The following is a 22058-nucleotide window of genomic DNA, read 5'->3' as shown; positions in this document are numbered from 1 at the left end:
CATTGCTCTAGATCGGTATGGTGTACATGCATGTTTGTCCTCGCCTAAACCATGTTCCCTACCAGTGTAATAGGTCGTGGTGAAGTGAGTTTAACGTTTGACGCTCAATACCAACGTGCCATGATGAAATTGGAATGGTGGGGACAGCAAGGTCATGCTGTGGCAGCAAATGGCAGGGCAGCAGGACCTCAGGCCACTGAGCCGCTCTGTAGAGTCACAGATAACAAAGAACACAGAGGGCTTCTCATCTTCAAAGTGGCTCGATCAAAGATGCGTCATTCTGGAATATTTTCCATAGTATGGACATGAAGGGCTCTGTAACCACTAAATAAAAGCATCCCTTCTAGTATTCTTGTCGCTTGAAAAAGGAAATAAATATCATTCCACAATTAATTTTTTCAGTCACTGCTTAGACTTCACGGCTGATTATGTGGTCATTTATTTTAACAACACTAAGGACAGGACACATCAAATTAATATTTTATAATTAAATGTTTTATTTAATTTTTGTCCACAGTATGTGCGCAGTTGCCTTTTTAGAATTCACGGTAACACTTTACAATAAGGGTAGTTAAGGGTTCGTTAATCCTTAATAAGGGTTAGTTAATGCTTAATAATGGTTAGTTAATGCTTTAAGCATTAACTAACCCTTAATTAACAGTTAACTAATGTGTATTTTACTAATGGTGTTCATGTTAACCAAGGTATTAATTTATACATTATTTAATAGTTTATAAAGATGACTATTAAATAATGTATAAATTAATACCTTAGTTAACATGAACCAGATGAGTTGAAGGCAACACGCACACCACCACGGATACGTCTTGAGAAAGGTCCTTGTGACCGAAACGTCGACTCTTTTTAATAAATCAATGCAGAGGTGATAAGTGTGTGCGGGAATTGACTTTTTTTCTTTGGAATTAGTTAACATGAACACCATTAGTAAATGATTACCAGACACATTAGTTAGTTAACTGTTAATTAAGGGTTAGTTAATGCTTATTAAGCATTAACAACCCTTATTAATGTACCCTTATTGTAAAGTGTTACCGAATTCACATTAGCTGCCTTTTGAAACAGAAATTGTAATACAGTAACTGCCCTTTGAAAACAAAAACGAATGTATTGGACCTAGTGTGATAGGGTAGTCTTACACCTAGCCTATACTTGCAAACCATTTAATCAATACAGATGGGAATGAGCAAACAGGAAGTAAATGATCACACCAAACGACTTCTCACAACAGGCACAGACAGCTTCGCAATGATGACTAGGTTACATGCCGATTTGGTGAGTTTTTTAAACTCAAAGTAATTGATGGATGTCCTCTCCTCTCTGTTAGCTAATGTAGCCCCCACACAAACGCACACAAACAAGGTGATTCACTCTTGTGAGAAGTTTTGACAGGCGCAATGTTGTGCGAACGCAAGGCTGCTTTCAAAGAGCATCGAACTGTAGACCAGGATACCATAGTTTCTACAATGTGTACAGCTAGAAAACAGCAGCATTTTAAAGTGTGATTAATAGTGACTGGTTAATCGCTGCATCCCTGGACACAGGTGAAACTCCAAAATAATATTTAAGAATAATATTGTTTATTTTCTTTTTAGAGACCATTAGAGGTCCTTCCATAAATGAGGTAAGAAGAGCTGGAGAGTGGAAGTGTGTTGAGGGTGACACCTCTGACAGTGTGTCCTTATGAATTGGCAGGGTGACAGTTTGAGAGCTATGTAGAGGTTCCCAGTCTCTGGTGTGAAGTAGCGCTCTCAGAGCTGCGAGCCATGCAGCACAAGGAGGGCAGGGTGTCTCTGCTTTGTACCCTCCACATTTACACGGCCTGACCCAGTTCAGCGACGGCCAGTGTTGGGGGGGAGGGGGCAGTCTGGGAGAAGCTAAAAATACCACCCCTCGCATCAGGCAGCTCCATTGCAGAGGGATCCCTAGAATTGCTATCCTTGACTTCCATCGAGTTGTTGGCACGTAGAGGTGCACAAACTGCCAGAGGGTTTCCTTAGATTGGAAACAAAGACATAAGGATATTGCTAAGATGCCCACCACTGTTGTCCTTGTAACTTGTTTCTACTTGCCACAGCCTTCTGGGTGGAGAATTTCAGCTGTCTAACTCAAGTGTGGTAGCAGGCTTATATAGCTTGGATAGAAAAGAAACTGGTGACTTACAAGTAGTCTGTGGTCCTTTGGTGAAACCCTCACATATTTGTCTTCTTACTGAGCTAGGGCGTTGCTGCTGTTGTGTGCAAAGGGTTAACCCTAGCCCCTGTCGTTCGACCATACCATGCCAGCTGTTGGCTTGGAGATCCAATCACAATGATTTTCCACTGTTGTGACATGTGACCTGCTCCGCAACCCGAAACTGTCGCAGCGCAGCAAATGTTGGCACTTCCTTCATCTTGGCGTTGTTGCCGCTTGCGGGGCGGAGGGGGCTCTCAGAGCATAAGACGTGAGGACAGAGAAATGGAGAAGGCACAGAACTGCTTTCATTACTTTAGGTTGAACATGTGCTTTGCCCGTGTAGTGCCCAGGGCAACTGAAATATGCCTACCAGTTTTAGAGGAGCCATTTAGGAAAAACACATTTAAAAAGTCACACATCTCATTGTGCAAGATGACATGGTAAATCATCTGGACACATTGGAAATTCACTTGTCTGAATTTGTTGGAAGTCGTGGAAACATGATGTTATTGTTAGGTGGAATCTAAGTCACAGAAGAGCCAGATGGTTTCAAACAGAACTGTGACCTGTCCCGACTTGTTTTGAGAAACTTAAAGTGGCACAAGTTTCATTTAGGTGCGAGTTTTTAGACATCTGATAACTATAAGAAAACACCAAGTGAAATGTCTTGGTGGAGACCTCAGCATGCATTAAAGACCTCACCCTAAACTTGTGGCCAGTACAAGAGGTACAAGAGTATTTCCTCTTCAAAATAGGGGTTTCTCCCACCTCTGCCACCTCAGAAATGCACCCAACCCTGCAATTATGCAGTGTAATGAATAATAAATCCTGTCCCTTTTTCCATGGCAGATGGCTCCAAATAGAATCTCAACATGTGACAGAATAGTTTCCAAGAATCTCAATGGAATAAGCTACAAGCATTAATTTGTGTAGCTAGTGATAATAAAGGCTACTTTTCCCCCCATGCTGTATCTGTGTCCCAGTTAAAAGTTCTTTGACATATTTGATTTTTGGGTGTTGTTTTGGAGGTGTGTGTTTGAAGTTGTGTTTGGTGTGGAAGACAGATGAATGGTGTTCTCTCAAGCATTTGTTTAGATCATTGTGTTCTAGCCAGACACATGCAGTGAGTAAAACTGACTCCCCAGCTGGTGGCCACAATGAGAGATAACCGCAGCATGTTTTTTCTGGCAAGGAAATGCGCCCCTGTTTGTCTCCACTGGTGCCTTCCACTATGGATCTGATGGCTCAGTACAGGCCCTTTATGGCAATGCAGATTATAATTTGAGTTTGGCTTTTCAACGGAAAGTACAGTAATCTATGTGTTTTGTGTTCCACAAACTATTTTAGGCTGGAAATCAAACTCATCTCATCTTGTCGGATATCTGTCCAGTTTGATTGCTCAATCCCCTGTTCTCCCATGCTGCAGTCCCCCATGATTCTAAGAAATTCATCAAATTAAATCCTCCTTAAAACAGGATGACAACTGCTGTGCTTTAGCCTGCACTTTTGAATGAATCAGTCTCATTGTGTTAGGCTGATTAAAGCTGAATGGACAGCAGTCTCTCATTAGAATGGACTCTCCCATGTAGAGCACTGTGGAGCTCCCTGATGCCACAGATAGTCTTAATTAGATTAAACAGAAGGCTTTTCCTGAGGTAATCAGTCAGTCGGCCCCAGCTCACCATGTATCACCACAAGTGAAACTGCAGGGAGGCTGGAATTTTTTTTTTTTTCTCAATGTCAGACCTGTGTTGTTTGCCATGCCAGAGTACTGTGATAACAGAGATTTGGAGACTGGACTTATGGGGATATGGAGCTCTTAAGATTAGATTGCACTGCTGTACTTAGCACCTGATCTTAATGTAAGAGGAAACTGCTGTACTTCATCATGCAGGTTGGCCTATACAGTATGATCTAGTCACAATGTTCCACTTGGTGTCTTATAGGTAAGATGTTTCAAAAGCAGTTCAAAACAGAAATAATGACATATGCACAACACGGGTTAATACATAGTGCCAATGGTTATTATTAGAATTGCAGTTGTGTAATACCTTGGTGCAAATACTATATGCAGTGTTTTTAATTGCATTATGTTCTCGAGTCCTTTCCTATTTCTGGGAATGTGTAGGCCTATATTTCTGTTCCTTTGATCTGTAAGATGAAACAAGGGAATTTGCAGCAAGGTCATTCACACATTTTGTTTGGAGTTTGGACCAGATGAGATATTGGTACAAGCTCATTTGTTTCCATCTGCCTGTTCCTGAGTTAAAGAACGGGCCATTTCCCAGACTACTGTTCAAATAAGGGGACACATTTTTGCCTGCAGTGACATAGCATATCATGTTGAGCCCTGGCCAGTGACCTGGGGTTCCTCTCTTCTGTTTTTAGAAAGGGATGCAACCTATAATCCATTAGTCCCTGCTTGTCCACCACTTCTTCAAGATTATCACTGTGTTATGTTAACATTTAGTGTTGGACAGGGAATGAGCTATATGCAAAATGTTCTTTATTCTTCTGTTATATCAATTCAACTAATGATGAACCTGATGTTTTATGAAGTATTATCTTACTTACAACTCTTACCCTGCAAACTATAAGGTTAATTTGCTACTGCAACATTAGTTGACTATTATACTCCCATCTGATCATCACTAGTTTTGTGAAGCAACTATAGCAAAGAGCTAATTACAGCCATCGATTACCACCTCAGTCTATTGTGTAGTCTACGTTTCAAACTTTTCCCAATTCAGTTAGTGTCAGCACTGCCAATGGCACTCGAGTGAGCACATACTGTTTGACCAACATCATGTGCTGCATTAGGCGCAGTGAATTATGGTCGATGTAATTTACTAACGTGCTTTCAGTGTTTGACAGCGTTAAATCTTAATTTATTGAAAACTATGACAAGAAATGCCAGGTTTGAACACCAGCTTAGTGTGTCACAGAACCTGAAATAAACGTAAAACAAACATTTTGTTGTTTGGGCTGCCAAATATACCTATTCAATCAATATCAATATAATACTAATCAATATATTGGAAACCTTGGTGTACATGAAATACCACTTTTTGGTGTCAGTATGTACAATTAAAAAAAAATTTCTGTTTCCCTTTCAGATCTGCATGTGTGGTGATCTCTGGCTCCGTGGATGATCCTCAGTCACCATGAAAGACTAGGAACTCAGCTCTCCGAGGGAAATGGCTTTTTTTGATCTATCCCTGTCCCGCTACCTGGCATCTGACTCCAGCTGCCTCTGAAGGGCCTGTCAGCTGTTTATGGGAACTACCACTGTGTTCGCTCTCTTGAGGATTTAAGTTTTTCCAGGACACCATTCCTTTCCCCCACCGTTAAGTCGAGGCAGCAACGCAGCGCAGTAGAGGGGGAGGCGGTGAGACGATGGCGAACAACTCGTACAGTGGGGTGAAGAACTCCATGATGGAGGCAAACCACGATGGAGACTTTGGCTGCACACTCAAAGAGCTGCGCTCGCTCATGCAACTGCGGGGCGCAGAGGCACTAAGCACAATTGGGGAATCTTATGGGGATGTTCAAGGACTCTGCAACCGGTTGAAAACATCACCTATAGATGGTAGAGTAAATCCTCCACAACATTCAACACGACGACTGTTTTTAATCGGATCAAATACAGGATGTTTTCCCAACACCGCTAATAGCGAGTGCTGTAGGAATGCAAATGTGGTGCACACATTGTTTAGGAGGCGTGTCATTGGCCATGTCATCCACATTACCTTGACATCACTTCCTTGGAAAACTCATATGCCAGACAGGTGGCCAGGCAGGCTGGCACTGACCTGGGCCAGTCCTGCTCTATTTCTAGGCCTGTGGATATGTCCCTCACACCTCCCCTCTCTCCCTTTTCACCTCTGTGTCTCTGTGTGTGTGTCTCTGTATGTGTATGTGTCTGTGTCTGTGAGTAGGCTTCAGACAGACCAGCTGTCTGCCTGGGCACAGGACCAGGCTGCAGGCAGGTCAATGTTCCACATGTGGCGGACAAAACGGGAGGGTGTAAGGCTGGCTAGTAACGACTTGAACATGGTTGGGAAGGAGTGAGCTCATCTTTTGAATAGTTCTTCTGTGTTATGCTTTCGCCACCAAAGCATACTTTGTTGCCCGTTGACTAAGCCCTGGAGACAAGGTTGAGAGTAGAGAACCTGTTGCCTGATGAACACTGCTGTTGATCACACCTCCATTCTCCATATGGTGGTGCTGCTCCGTTTGGAATATCGAAAGCAACTATTACAAACTTGCACAACATAGTGTGACAATGCTTGTTGACCATTGTCGATAAAACCACCTAATTTCCCTAGCTTCCCTTCCCTCTATACCTTTGCTGTGTATGTGTGGCGGCACTCTTCACCACTCAGATGTGACCAGGCCAAGAGTGAAAACTGAAGAGTTATACTAGGGCCTCATCTGGGCAGTGGCGCTTTATAGCACCTCTTTCTTCTTTCCTCTTTCTTTCTCCCACTCTCTCTCACAATCTCTGTCTCTGTCTCTCTATAGACAGTCTGCCTAATCGCCAGCATGACCTTGATTGAACCCTTGGGGGAGGGGATTTTCAGTTTGATCCCAGATTAAAACGGCACCGCATATCCACTGTAGCAGCAACAGTCCTCTGTGTGCAGTGTCTCAGAGCAAGTAAAATGCCTGGGCTCCGTCAAACTCAAAATGGAATGTGAAAAAAAAATCGTACAACAGCTCAAAGCATCTCTCATTCTAGCAAGAGTCATTAGCTCGCCATTTGATTCTTGACCTTTTGTTTATTGTAAGTGTACCAGGTACACAATTCAGTCTTTTTTTTGCTGCTTTCAGTATCTGAGTATAGGTCATTATCTAAACTGTGTGGAGAAATTGTTGAATAAGACTTCAGCGGTTCACAGAGTGAATTGTCTAAACATGCATGTGTAAGTGTCTGTGTCGAGTGGGTGAAATTGCAGCCCTGTCATATTTGGAGCATGAATGACATTGGATGTTTGATATCTGTGAATATACTTGTCCTCTCCTGCCCATTTTCCTAGCCTGTGCTGCAACAAAAGAATGTGGTTAGGCCAGGCCTGCTAGCTTGTCTGGATTATATCTCGTCAGTGATCCAGCATTAACATGGCTTTATTTTAGATATTTAATGAATATACAGACATTTGTTGTTATGAAGCATAAATAAGTCTTCAATTCACACAGCCCTTTATCAGTCTGTATCAGTTGTTTTCATCTTGTGCATATCAAACATATCAATGTTTTTCAAGATTCATAGAGAATGATAGATTTAAGATACCCAGAGGAAACGTTTCTTTTGATAAAGTGACATACCAAGTTGGAAGGCAAAGGCAGCTGCCTGAAACTTGCGTTTAACCAGTTTCAAGAAGTCATATTGCTTCCACTCCTGCAGTTATTAGCAAGTGCACTGTACAGATAAGCTCGAGTAGGTCCACATTTTGTTTCCCCCCTCAGCGGGTGCTGTTCCACTTGGTACGCGGCCACTGAGTTTTTGATACTTGCATTTTCAATTGGCTCATTCGTCATTGGCCTGGGAAATTAAGCCGTCATTTAAGATTACAGGAGCTTGACAATTGAAAAGGGATTTCTAATTAGTTGGTTGGTCATTTCTCTAACCTCTTAAGCCAATCCTTTGCTAATCCTCAACCACTTCCAAGTTTGTTTTTTTTACCACACTTTACTGGTGCAACTGTACGTCAACGTTGTACTGCTCTACTTTAAGTCGTTTTCTGAATCCATGACTCAAAACTATAGCTTACTTGGATTAGACTAAATGTCACTCATATTGGCACTAACCTCAGCCATTTTCCATACAGCTACTTTTCCCCCCAAAAGCATCCTCTGTTTCCCCTGCATAATGAGGGACTTAATAAAATGGGCAAGGCCACTTTGCATCAATATTATTGACAATCTTCTCCTATTTTCCCTCTCACAGTTATTCCCTGTTGATTGCTGTTTTAGTGTAGTCAAATATTTGGGTTCTAGCCTATTGATCCAATCAATTGTGGGCTGAGAGGCTTCCGCAGTTGGACTGCAATTCACAAAGCTGACAGGCTCTCCACATCCGTCATCCCAGCCGTCGCACCCCCTCATTCAATGGGAAGGTTCAGACTGTTAAATGATAGTTTTGTCCTTGTAATTCAGTGGGCTGGCTCAGCTTGTCTTCATGTCTGAATTCAAAATGATGAGGTTAGAAGGGCTTTTGCCAGTGAGTGGAGGCAGCAGATGGCCAGGCTTGTGTCAGGACTCTGGTGGAGCTGGTGCTGTATGTTGACTTACCTGTTATGATCTGTAGCTTTTAAGTTGTGATTTGGACTGTTGGTTTCTTGTATTTCCTTTTATTTAGGCCTAGTTCTTAAGAAACCAGACCCTCTTTCCAGACTAGTTGATTGGACTTTTCTTTGTTGCCGTCCCTGTCTCTTGACATGCCATCTTTTGTTGTTTCATTAAGACATAGTCTTCTCCACTTGACAGAGGAAAGACCTTTCAGACCTACTCCTGATACCACTGATACCTTGTATCAGTTGCTACCCAGTGGGTGCTTTTATATGCACTCTCATAATCCGATCTATCTTTACCTGATAAAGGTAATACTCTGGCCTAGCAATAGTCATGTAAATCCCTTAATCTGATTATCTTAATCAGAGTAAGATGATAATTGGTGCAAGCATAGCCCAGTTAGCACACCTAGATTTATGCTCAAACTTACGATTTATTTGGCTGTGTAAACACCTTTGTCTGATTTCATTCAGTTTTTAAATATGCGCATGTATCAAAAAGCTCACAGAGGAAGTTGACCCAGAAAGGCTGCGTGCTGCATGAGTCCAGTACATCAGCATCTCCTGTTCTCAGCTGACACTCAGAATAATACCACTTCCATCAAGGTTTCTGTAAGTGCATCAGCATGAACAAATAATACAGAGAAAGTAAACTTACTTAACTCTCTGAGTAAACTAACCCGCTGATCAGATAAATCTACATAAACCAAGGTTCTGGTAGAAAATCACTTTACCTTGAATGATGTAAATGCTGGACTATTTATTTACAGTAATCGGGGTATTGAGTGCAGGGAAACGTCCCCTTTGTCTGGAAGTAAGGTTGTTGTGAAGTTGCTTGTCTAGTGAAGGGTTGCTTTCATTGTACCGGACAGTGTGTTGGCACTCTGGCCTCACAGAGTTGTGTGTAGGTAGTAAAAGGGTGTCTGTATATCATTTCACTGTGACCAGGTCTAGAGTGAAATGCTTACCTTGACCCCCACTGGTGGTTGAAATGACAGTACTTTGAGGGGTCAGCTGGGGACAAGCATCCAAATTAAACAGTTAATGATTAGCTGCTTGACTTGAGACGGACTCATGGCGCTAAAATGATGTGAGGGGCCAGGGCCAACCTATTTTCTGTTTGCGTATCCAATGGCAGGAGGCCCGTGTTAATCGTCCTCTGTCACTTATATTTATTGCGCTAATGCAAAGGGAAAATGTGGTGGAAAATTGAATGGGGTATTAGCTGTCAGCATGTTTTCATTAGAGGCGTAGAGAATCAAAGCAGACGGTGAGAGACAGCCAGGGAGCAGCGAGAGGCAGCTACACAGGATAAACCCCATAGCCTTTTCATGGAGCTGTGCTGGTGAGTCATCATCACTCTGCTTACACCCCACCAGAAAAGTTTGTGTTAGTGCTGGCCCTTAATGCCACTTAACCGTGTACCACCTAGTGTTGGAGGAATTAGTTCTTTCTTATAAATTATTTTTATCTGCTTTATTATTACAGCGTGGAAAAGAGAAGTGACATGTCTTGAATTGGATCTGAACCCATGGCGGTGCTACTAGTCTATGTAGTATGCACCTTGATGTGCTTAATCACAATGATTCCTCATTTGAGGAATATGTTGAAGCAGTTTGTTCAAGGGTAAAGCATAGTCCCATTATCTTTGACATGTTATTTAATTATTGCCATGTAAAATGGTATCTAACAGTGGGACTCAGCAGGGACCGTGCAGTTTGGATTGAATTTGATTCTTGGGAGCAGAGTGTTATCATGATTCTCAATGCACTGCTCTTCAATTCCACTGAATTTTTACTGCTGTTTACATTATCTTTCCAACTGCATTAAATGATTGAATACTTCTAAGAAATATTTTTTATCACACTATTGTGAAAGTGTCTTGTATTGATAGTTGGAAAATGGTGACCAATGAAACCATCTTCACAGACAAAGGCCATGGCATTCCTATAGATGACAATAAGCTGGTAAAGACTGAGGTTTACGCCTGTCAAATGTGTTGTGGGAATGGGGGAATAGGGAGGTTGATCTTTCCATTGATACCAAAATTGACTTGAGAATCAGTTTTTAAATGGTCGGTACGTGATCATGACTTCAACATGGATAGATACTCCCACCTAAAGTCCCTCTGGAATTAAGCTTTCTTCCTGCTTGGTAATGTACAGACAGGCTCTGTATAGATAGGTGTTGTTTGAGGATGGGAATTTCGATCACAGATAAAAATCAAAACTATTACATTGTTAACTTGACAACGCTTAAAATAGAAGGATGCAAAAATAGGTGTAACTTTGTTTAGGACATGACCAAATACCTGAAAGAAAGATTTGCCCAGCAACATAATATCTAATGAAATTTCAGTGTTTGAAATCAAATAGGCTAGGCCTAACATGCAAAAGCATCCTGCAGAGTTTAACAATAAAACTTCTATTCAATAACTAAGCTGCAGTATTTATTGTAAGCCTAAGGGGCAGTGTCCTGAAGCAACTCAATTGCAGCTCACCTGCTTGCTTTTACATCTGGTTGCCTTTTTAAAATCTTGTTTCCAGTTCTCAAAATCAGTTTTACAATTGTTACTGACATGAGCATTTAGTATTTGATCACTACTCATTTCGATGCACTCTGTGTACTAAGGTAATGACAAGGGAGAAATTATGAATCAGGACAGTGATGAAATACAGAGATATTTATCAATCTTGTATCAAGAGATTGCAGGAACACTAAATATATTACAGTTTTGCTTGGTAAATGGACAAATCCCACTAATAATTTCATTGTCAACAAGGTCTCCAATCTCCTTCGCCTTCCTTGCGAATTGTTTCCTGCAGCCTCCACCACCAGTGGTGGATTTTGACAGGTTCTCTGCACAGAGGATAAGGCAGAGAACGGTCCCCTTGACACGTGAACGATCCACCTCTCTCCCCCTGTTTATGTCACTGTAAGACTCTGCAATACAGACTTATTACCCACATGTGTCATGATCATCATAGCACCTGCCGGCTGGCGATAGTGTGTGTCTGTGTCTCTGTGTGTGTGTGTCTTCCCATATGTTGACCCTCCTGATCCTTTTCCCTGTTAAGACGATGCTATTCCCAGCGCAGCTTCCCTTCAGCCCTTAGTAGCTCCACTCTTCATTAGTCTCAGTCCCCTGCAACACTCCACAGGCCTTTCTCCCTCACTGCCACCCCCCTTCTCCACCCATCTGCCTGTCAGCAGCAGTTTCACACAGTCACTCTCCCCTGGCCCCCATTTCTGCTCCACCTCCTCTCTGCTTCACACACACACACACACACGTCCAGTTCCGTCCAGTCTGCACAGCCACCCACACACAGTCAGTCGGCATGAATAGGGCTGAAAAGCTGTCGCGCATCATCAAATGTGCGAAGGCCCTTTTGAATATATGACTCTGCCTTGAATGCGGAGGCATTTGAATGGGTGGCTGCAGAATGCTCTCTGTGCACATGGATGAATGGGTCCCAGGCCAGCCAGACGAGTAATGCGTAAATAAGATGAAGCTACAACAGGAGAGTATACAAAGGGATGTGTGAGGCTAAAATCGAGGCTGCTTCTCCAGTTAATTGGTCATTTCCTTCCATTGAAAAGACATTTCATGGGATTGTTTTTTGCCTCTATCCTCACATTCTCTTGCATGCGTAATGCTGTAAGAGTTCAAAATGTTTGACATGCCTAAAGAATGTGTATTGTGATTGTCTGGCATTGTTGCCTCCACATCGGCCTGTCAGAAATGCTGATGCCCTTTGGGGATTATGTTTTTTGGAAGCACAGTGACAAGAGTACAGCTGACCTTTTTGAGTTGGAGGCGATTTTATGAGACAAGCTCTCTTCCTCTGTACCAAATGTCTGTTACTGCATCCAACAGTGCTCAAATTATGTGACAGAGTTTAGGACCTTGCTTAAATTTGATTTTTTGTGAAGTGAGAGGATATAATTTGCTATGTAACATTTAATCCCGAGATAGAGTTAAAATGAGAATCGATGCATGAGTTTTTTCTTATCTCCTCTGTCTTTCCCTCCCCAGGTTTAAGTGGACAGCCTACAGACATTGAGAAGCGGAAAACAACGTTTGGGCAAAATCTTATACCTCCAAAAAAGCCAAAAACTTTCCTACAGTTAGTGTGGGAAGCATTACAAGATGTAACGCTGATTATCCTAGAGGTGGCAGCCATAGTGTCACTAGGCCTTTCATTTTATAGACCTCCAGATGCTGAAAGACAACGTAAGCAGCAACACTATTACTATAATCTTTCCTCCTCTTCTCATTGATTCATCTTCCCCTTAATGGATATTAGCATACAGTTTTGGTTGTTAACATATTTGTTATGCTCTGATAGTTCGGGCCTGAAGATATTTTCTTTAAAAAAAGAAATACATTTGTCAATTGTTTGTACCTACCTCATTTATCCAGTCAGTCTTGTTTCATAGTGAATTGGAATGGAATAACCTCTCCCCTTTACATTGCATTTATTTGTCTCAATCTGTATATTAACTCTTAGTGAACTTCTGTCAGGCAAATCCCTACAGTCATGCTATAATGTTCTGTGCCCCTGCAGACTGTGGAAAGGCAGCTGGGGGTGTGGAGGATGAGGGTGAGTCAGAAGCAGGCTGGATTGAGGGCGCCGCCATCCTTCTGTCCGTTATCTGTGTGGTGCTAGTGACAGCGTTCAACGACTGGAGTAAAGAGAAACAGTTTAGGGGCCTCCAGAGCCGCATTGAACAGGAGCAGAAATTTACTGTCGTCCGCGGCGGACAAGTTATCCAAATTCCCGTGGCTGAAATCGTGGTTGGCGACATTGCACAAGTAAAATACGGTAAGATGTGATTGCCATCAATGTTATTCAATTAATGAAATGTTTGTCTCAAGGTTGTGCACTTTCATGGACAACATGTAATACAGGCAGCATAAGGTCAAGGTTGAGATGAAAATCAGGTGATCAAGAAGTCACGCAAAATGCATGCAATAAATCAAATTTTTCCATGCAATGTTGCTCCTCCAAATTAAAGGCCTTTTTTGTCTGTGTGTGTTTCAGGAGACCTGTTGCCTACCGATGGTGTCCTCATCCAAGGCAACGATCTGAAGATCGATGAGAGCTCTCTCACAGGGGAGTCGGACCATGTCAAGAAAACACAAGAAAAAGATCCCATGCTGTTGTCAGGTAACTTCCAGCCCTAATTTTAAATTTCTCCGAAGTCCTGCCCTACTTGGTTATTGTTAGAAGAAAACAGACATTGAAAGTTCTATTGGTGTTTGTTCCCATAGAAACATGTTGCAGCCATGTTATCTATTTCCTTCACTTGCTACATGTTTTGATTGAACAAATAAAATTTATACTTAATTTTTCTGAACTAGGAAACTGATTGACAAACAATTGACAAACAAGTCAACACTAGCACGCTATTATAATTACAAACCGCATTTCAAATAAACTACTCCAACTGAGTAAAATAACACATCAGTAATAATTTTCTGAATTTATTTTTGAAAGCAAATTTTTCTTGTTAAACAAGCTTAAAATTGCCTGTCAGAGAGATGCTGCTTGGTATCAACTTTGGTTTGAAACATTATTGGAAGAAGTAGAAGCTATGTAACTTCTCCCGTTTGTCATGGTTTGTTCTTGGTCAGATTCCTTGAGTTCAATTAAAAAGGGTCAATTCATCCATATTTAGTACCCCAGGAATTCTTGCGCAGACATACAGTGTAGTACACGACTTCTGTCCTGTTGATTAATTGGCCATGCTTTGAAAGTTGAGTCTGTGTATTTATGGAATAGATGTTGAATTGGATGAAAAATTGGATTAGAATTGAAAGCTGAATTGGTGTCAGTAACCTGGCATCATACAATATAACCTATTATTACACACTTAACACATTATTACACTTCAGGGTTATTCAAGACCTCTCCACTTCGCATCGGGGTCCTGCATCACCCTGTCGGGGTTTGTTTAACAATAATGACCCGCTCACTGTACATTACGCTCACTTGTCTTCTTCACTTTTGTCGATTTCTCTGTCGTCCAGCTCTTTGTGTCTTTTAACCTCTCTTGCTTTTTCTGCGCTGTTTTCTTGTTCTCTTTTTCTTTTCTTTGCTGGGGACAGTTCAGCCATTAACCATGAATCGAAGGTTTCGCACTCTCCAAATATATTAAAATTAATATTAGAAAAATCTTCCATGGTGTTTTCTTGGGAGTAACGGAAAGCTAACGTTTTTTTGCCACAGGGTGTCGCGAATGAGCTGACGTTGTTAAATTTAAATAAACCGTTAAATTTACCGGATTTCTTTCTGCGGATTGATATGATTGGACGTGGTCCTCCAGAGTATATGATTAGAACTGCGTCCATAGCAACGGGTGATTCAAGACCCCTCCGCTTCGCGTCGGGGTCCTGCATCACCCTGTCGGGGTTTATTTCGCAATAATGACCCGCTCACTGTACATTATCACTTAGGGTAAACGTCCCTATTAAGCCCACCAAATCCGTTTTTCAGACATTTCTAATATATACTGCCCCAATTTAAGTGAGAACATTTTAGTTAAAATGAAAGTCTAATCTCTCATTTGAAGTGTCAATAATTCATTTAAGAGGGGAAAGCTACTGCTTGTTTTGTCCCTAATCCCATTTTATGAAAGCAAGTTGATCCTTTGATCAAATGGCTTTCGTCTTCACTGCTCTCCTCAGTTCCCCAGAGGAACTGCACAGGGGATTTAGGAGAAGTGCTTCTTGTTTAGCTCCCCCAGCTTTCTATTGGCGCACCTCCAAGAGGGAGACATCTACTGTGTGTGTGTGTATATGCCACCACTCCACCACTACTGCTGTATCATCTCCCTTAGCTCAGGCTATCCTCCTCCACTCTCATCCTAAGTCCCTCAAGAGTGGAAGGAAAGCATCCTCTAATTAACACAGGCATGGGGGAACTCTTCAGAATTCTTTCTACATCTCTCTCTCTCTTTTCAATCTCTCCCTGTTCTATCTCTCTTGCTCAGTCTGTTGCTTATGTTTTCTCGTGTGTTCTTGGCTTTTTCTATTTCAGCTCTTTTTTCCTGTGTTTTGAGAGAGGGATGGAGAGAGAGATATTAAACTCTGGAGAAAGCTTGTTGTAGCCTCACAGATTTCCATTAATTCACTGAGACTGACAATTGGCTTTTGATTAAAGGCTGTTGATTAAAGGTTTGGAGTATGTTTGCATCAAAGACAAGCGATTCTGTCTCTTTTGACTTGCTAGCACGCCGTTCCTTTTGTATTTATTGACCACTTTGAAAGCCTTTATTTATTTTCTCCTCCTTGTGTGTAGCTCAACATGCCACTTGAAAGCCTACTTCTTAAACCAGCTTCTCAGTAAGCAAAGGAATCTAGTTCAACATCCAGTGCACCAAAATGTTTTATAATAGGAAAAACCCAAAGCAATAAATAAGGTGGAAAAGCCAACATTTGGGTGAGGTTGAAACCTAGGTATAAAGGGAAACATGGTATAAGTAATCTTGGCAACATAGTGGAACATGTAGCATACCATTTATCCAGATTTCTACCCTTTCCCTACCTCCCTTACGACTTTTATTTTATCTCCTCCCTCTGTCTAAAGGCACCCATGTAATGGAGGGCTCAGGGAAAATGCTGGTCACTGCCGTGGGCGTCAACTCTCAAACTGGAATCATTTTCACCTTACTTGGGAGTGCTGACGATGACGATGATGATGAAGAGGAGAAGAAAAAGGAAAAGGAGGAGAAGAAGAAGCAGAAGAAAAGTTGGTTTCCCTTGTTAACCCTGCTATTTCAATTAGTATTGATTGATCCACACCAGAGGTAGACAAATGTGCACAGCCATTTCCTCTTTCTGCCACCAATTTTGCATCTCAAAGCAAGATTCCATCTTCTCTCAATGAGCCTTTGTGTTTGTCGATGCTGGAAATGGAGAGGGCTGAGCCTATGCAGAAAAGTACTCAGAGTTGCACACCAAGGACACAGATTTGACTGAAGGGAGCTAAGCTTAGAAGTAAGAAGAGGAGCGTAGCAGCAGGGTCATGGTTCAGGACTGAGCTGTATCCCTGGTCAAAAAACAGCCAATAGGCTTGCACATTGAAAGAGAACCGTCCTCCCACTCAACTCATTAGTGTAACACAATATAGGTGTGTAAGCTACTGCTGACAATGACCCTGATGAAGACCTATGTCGGTCGCAACGCGTTGGTCATTTTAAATACATATTGCCATGTAAAATAAAGGCATTTTAATTTTGCACAAACCATACAGTGTGCCTTGGATCGTTTTTGAAGGAGACTTGCATTTTACAATTGGATTTGCAATTGCATTTTATTTTTTATTGAGACCATATTCCACTCATGCAATGAGCCCTTCACAAGATGGAATAAGCACAGTACACCTGAAGTATCCAAAGAGCACCTGTATGTGATCAACACAAAGACCCAGCAGCGCTTCTACTCCATTGTCTTCACGTTCAGCAAATTTACATAATTGGAAAATATTTTACAATGGTGGTTAGGACTACAGTCACTATTTATTGCCCACCAATAAGTTGCTGACTACATTTCTCTCCATGGTATTTTTTTTCCTCATAGACAAGAAGCAGGATGGATCAGTGGAAAACCGCAAGAAAGGTTAGTTACATGCCCACACACACATACATACATACATACATAAACACACACTCACACCCTCGATCAGGTTTAATTGCTTTACAGCTTAGTGCCTATTTTGACGTGTTAGCTTTCAGTGTTAATGGTATCTCCCTCCCCATTTAAAGCCGCAGTCTGTTTTTAGAAATGGCTGGTGTGGTTAAAGCAAGTAATGAGAAGTTACATATTTATGCTTGTCCTCATGTGACTACTGTATACTTTGTACGGGCCGTCCTTGTCTATCCATTGTACTGTCTGGTCCTCTCCTCTCTTCACGTCCTTCCCTGGCACATCGCGCTTTGAGCGGCAGGTGCTACTGAATCCAGTTATGGCGATTAGTGATGAGGAGATTAAAGCCATGCAACAATTCTGGGGCCAGAACATCTGCTTTCCCACCCTCTCCCTCTAACTCTCCCCCAAGCCCCTACTATTTAATTTCTATTCATGTCCCAGTCTGAACTACTCAGTCGACTATAAGACTCACAGTGATGATTCTCAGACTGACGACGATCATAATAAGGCTGTTTAGTGGTAGCTAGCCAGCCAGCTAGCCAGTCATGTATTTGAGCGTCCTGCTGGGACTCTATGATCAGTGGTGCTTGTGCCTCTGACCACAACCCTGGCGCTAGTCCCTGGTGCACAGATTCCCTCTGCCTGCCAGGAATGAACAGTAATCCTTTAGACTGAGATTACACAGGCCATGTAAGTGCAGAACAAGCCACGGCCCACGGCAGCCGCAATAGCCCAGTGTTAATGCCCCCTCTCTCTGCTACACACTAGCTATCATGCTAGAATCCATACCATAGTAAACAAAGCTCAAACGCTGGCAAGATGGACTGGAGCTGCCTATCCATGTAAAAACAGGGTTGTAAAAGTTAGACAAGACACCTACATAGTACATGATGGTAACACCAGCACAAATTAAGTGAGAGATTGGAAAGAGTGTGTTGTCAGATTTCCTGTAACAGCAGCAGCCTCCATGGCAGACAGGCAAGCCTCAGAGCTAATGATTTTATCATGGGGAGTGACACGACGGAGATCAGCCCCTGCTGTCCTGCCGGCTGGCTCTCCTCCTTCCTTTGCCATGAGAGGCTTTGCGTCTCCAAGGTTACCTGGTCAGATGAGAGTTTGGGATTGCTGTCAAGTCTACAAGTGAGGGAGGGGGGTCATGAGGGACGTTGTTGCAGAGAAGAGTTTTATGGGAATTTTAAATGGTGACTGCTCTGGTGACAGTTGAAGGAGAAACTTATTTCTCAGATCCCAAAGCTGCTAGCCAGTTAACCTGTTCTCTCAATCTCCAGGTGGGAATACAGTAATTACTTTTCCAAACCTTTCAGCTAATTACAACTTGGAGTGTAGTCAGAGCACTGCAATTATAATTACACTGACATTTCCTGACAAGTTCCATGTGATAAAATGGAAATATAAAAATAAGGTGTGCTAAAAATATTATGTGGCGTGTCTCAAGTCTCCTTGGAAGTCACTTTTCATTCAATCAGTGAACTTATCATTAAGTATAGTGTCCCATTATCATATACTTGAAATATTCCCTCAAGTCTTGAATTTTACTCATAGCGTTCTGAAGTGACTTGCGGTGACTTGTTTGCTAAATCAGCATGTAGAAATAACTTTGGGCTAAAATCCAATTGAACCTGTTCTTTAGCTACTGCTTGCTGTTAACGCAAACATAATGAGAAATATGCAAACAGTGTCTGTCTGCCTGAATGTTCAGGGTGAAATTACTTTTTGTTACTTGACCACTGAGAGATTATTCATTTACTGATATAACAACAAAGGTTTAGGATACAAAGCTTGGTCAGGTTTTGTAGATGTAAACATCTGAATGGGCTTTGCATGGTGCCTGAACTAAAAAATGCTAGCTGGTCACATTTGTTGTGCTTTCTTTGGGTTATACTGGTTTGATTTGGAGTCAAAACCGCTTGTTTGGTCCCAGCAGAAATAATCTTCATCCCAAGCCAGTGCTCATCCCATAATCCTGGGATCTTTTCCAATTGGAAGACCTTGAACACAATGTGGTTTTGTATAAATATCAAATTGTGTAAATTGTAGCAAAGTGTGTACTTCACCTGACATCAGCACAGTGTAATTGTCAATACATCAGTGTAACAGCAACTTCCTCTCGTCCTCTTTACTGTAGCTAAAGCCCAGGATGGTGCAGCTATGGAAATGCAGCCTCTGAACAGTGATGAAGGAGCCGATTCAGAGGAGAAGAAGAAAGCCAACCTGCCAAAGAAAGAGAAGTCTGTTCTCCAGGGCAAGCTGACCAAACTAGCTGTACAGATTGGCAAAGCAGGTGGGTAGGAGAGACAGCAGTGGATATTAACACAGCTAAATACTTGGCTATATCCTAACTCTGGGTGCGCTCCTATTATTCTCTCTCATATATATATACTATTGCCTTCTTTCTCTACATCTCTAAAATAATTGTTTTTCTATTCAGAATTATTTCCTAAAGAAATAACTTGATGGCTAATGATAGCTGATACTATTTTCCAGTTTGGACAGTCACATTTCTGGTTGTTGATCTTCCTTTCTTTTCCTGCTTTTCTCCCTCTTCCCCTCATGCCATCCAGGGCTGGTAATGTCGGCCATAACTGTTATCATCCTGGTGGTGCGATTTGTGGTCGACACCTTCTGGATCCAGAACTTGCCCTGGGTCAAGGACTGCACACCCATTTATGTCCAGTTCTTTGTGAAATTCTTCATCATTGGCGTCACTGTTCTGGTGGTGGCTGTGCCCGAAGGCCTGCCACTCGCCGTAACAATCTCCCTGGCATACTCTGTAAAGGTACAGTCTCCTACTCGAGTGACCCATGCCAGTGCCAACCGGCTTACATTTTAGCCTATTAAAGCTAGCAGGCCAGGCTATTAAGACACTAGAAGGAGACTTGGCTAACTGATACCCTAAAGCCAAGCCATGATCCCCTTTGCTGGAGCTGTTGGCCAACAGAGGGCTTTATCCAATTTATCCAATCAAGGAGCTAATAAGTTCAGTCTTGCAGCCTTTGAACACATTTCTTTGGCTTCATTTAAGTTTTCTACGAGTCTTCAGTACAGCAAATTAAGCATATTTGATTGTTGTCTATTTTCACATTTGTTGCTCATACTGAATGTCATTGCCTTTCATAATAGTATTGATTGACTGCTCTTCTTCCTGCAGAAAATGATGAAAGACAACAACCTGGTGCGTCACCTGGATGCCTGTGAGACTATGGGCAATGCCACTGCCATTTGCTCTGACAAGACTGGTACGCTCACCATGAACCGCATGACTGTGGTGCAGGCCTACATTGCTGACAAGCACTACAGGAAGGTCCCTGAACCTGAGAGCATCCCCTCCTCCATTTTAGACATACTGATCCTGGGCATTGGAGTGAACTGTGCCTACACTACCAAGATCATGGTAAGAATGAGAAAACCTCTCAATGTGGCTCTATAATGTAGTCCTGCTCTAAATTGCATGAATATTGCCTTGTTATGAATTTAAAGAGGAGTTGGCTTCATAATGAATCATAAGTAGATGAGAGAGCCTCTGATTTTCAACAAATCCGTGTCAAGATCATCAGAATCAACTGTTGCAATCAAACAACTTTACTTTTGAAACTGACGTGTGCAGTGATTTGCTTAGTTGCAGGTGCTTAACTGTCTCTCTTCCTCTGTCTCTCCCTCTCTCACTTTCTCCCTCAGTCCCCAGAGAAAGAAGGCGGCCTGCCACGGCAGGTGGGTAACAAGACCGAATGTGCCTTGCTTGGCTTTTCTAATGACCTGAAGCGTGACTACCAGGCTATTCGCAACGAGATCCCTGAAGAGAAGCTCTATAAGGTCTATACCTTCAACTCTGTCCGCAAGTCTATGAGCACCGTGCTGAAGAACGCAGATGGCAGCTACCGCATGTTCAGCAAAGGGGCCTCAGAGATCCTCCTCAAGAAGTAAGAAAACTTCACATCTGTTAAGATTTTTTTTCAGCTCTGGTGTTTCTGCTTGATTCATGCATTCTGCTTGATGTTGAATCTTTGTACAAGAGACGGTGCCGTACCACAGAGTTTTATATCGGTGTGTATCCAGAATGTTTCTATTGGAATTTTATATTGAAAAGACACAAGGTACTGATGTATTAAATATATCCAATTCTGGGGATATGATATGATACATAAGCAGTAAATTATTCTACTCAGAGAGATAAGTTATCCCCTAGGTTTTGTAATTGTTCCGGTTGGCCAGGCTTTGCGGTAAATGATGTGTGTAACGGCTTAAGCAGCTAAGAAGTTCAAGTGCATCCCACCCAAGCCCCTTACTTTGCGTCTTAAAAACAGGCGCTGAGAAAATGAGCCGGTAACAACTCTGTAAGCCTCTTAACCAAGCAGGCTTCTTTTTAACCCACAGAGGGCCTATGCTGACTTCTTACTGTTGCGGCTCACCTGTCAGATGCTTTGTCTTCTCCTCTGCCCAACTCCCTTTTCTAATCTATATTATTTTTCTCCATTTACCGTTCTCTTCCTATCTCCCTCTTCATCCACATCTCTCTACTCCATCTCTCTTACACTGCATATCTTTTCTCTCCCACTCACCCCTACTGTCTTTTTACCGCCTCCTCTATACCTCTTTAAATATCCCTCTTCCCCCTCCCAGGTGCTATAAAATCCTGACGGGGAATGGCGAGCATAAGGTGTTTCGACCACGGGACAGAGATGACATGGTAAAGAAGGTGATTGAACCCATGGCCTCCGAAGGCCTGAGGACCATCTGTCTAGCATACAGGGATTTCCCTGCCTCAGAGGGTGAACCTGACTGGGACAACGAGAATGATATCCTCACTGGACTGACCTGCGTCTGTGTGGTGGGCATTGAAGACCCCGTGAGGACAGAGGTGAGTAGCTACGCAGTAGTTTGATGTGAGGACGTACATGAGG

The 22058-nt window shown here is 42.3% G+C and overlaps 1 protein-coding gene across 2 annotated transcripts in view; it reads left to right on the top strand.

Moving 5' to 3' along the window:
* The window catches only part of atp2b1a (ATPase plasma membrane Ca2+ transporting 1a), a 39003-nt gene that overhangs the window by 4443 nt on the left and 12502 nt on the right, over positions 1-22058 (top strand). For both annotated transcript variants that reach the window (XM_071542790.1, XM_071542788.1), the window contains exons 2-12: positions 5310-5782; positions 12523-12720; positions 13055-13312; positions 13532-13657; positions 16079-16240; positions 17071-17109; positions 19286-19441; positions 19722-19936; positions 20309-20551; positions 20836-21077; positions 21778-22015. In XM_071542790.1, the coding sequence (XP_071398891.1) occupies positions 5590-5782; positions 12523-12720; positions 13055-13312; positions 13532-13657; positions 16079-16240; positions 17071-17109; positions 19286-19441; positions 19722-19936; positions 20309-20551; positions 20836-21077; positions 21778-22015 (2070 nt within the window). In that variant the 5' untranslated portion in view covers positions 5310-5589. The remainder of the gene's footprint in view (positions 1-5309; positions 5783-12522; positions 12721-13054; positions 13313-13531; positions 13658-16078; positions 16241-17070; positions 17110-19285; positions 19442-19721; positions 19937-20308; positions 20552-20835; positions 21078-21777; positions 22016-22058) is intronic.

The sequence above is a fragment of the Centroberyx affinis genome, unplaced genomic scaffold, assembly GCF_046629955.1.
Source record: "Centroberyx affinis isolate AG114_WGS23_722 - 3 ecotype Tasmania unplaced genomic scaffold, CSIRO-AGI_Caff_v1 ptg004184l_1, whole genome shotgun sequence".
In the NCBI taxonomy this organism is placed as follows: domain Eukaryota; kingdom Metazoa; phylum Chordata; class Actinopteri; order Beryciformes; family Berycidae; genus Centroberyx; species Centroberyx affinis.
The sequence above is the reverse complement of the archived record's forward strand: the minus strand, read 5'-3'. Positions and strand labels throughout refer to the sequence as shown.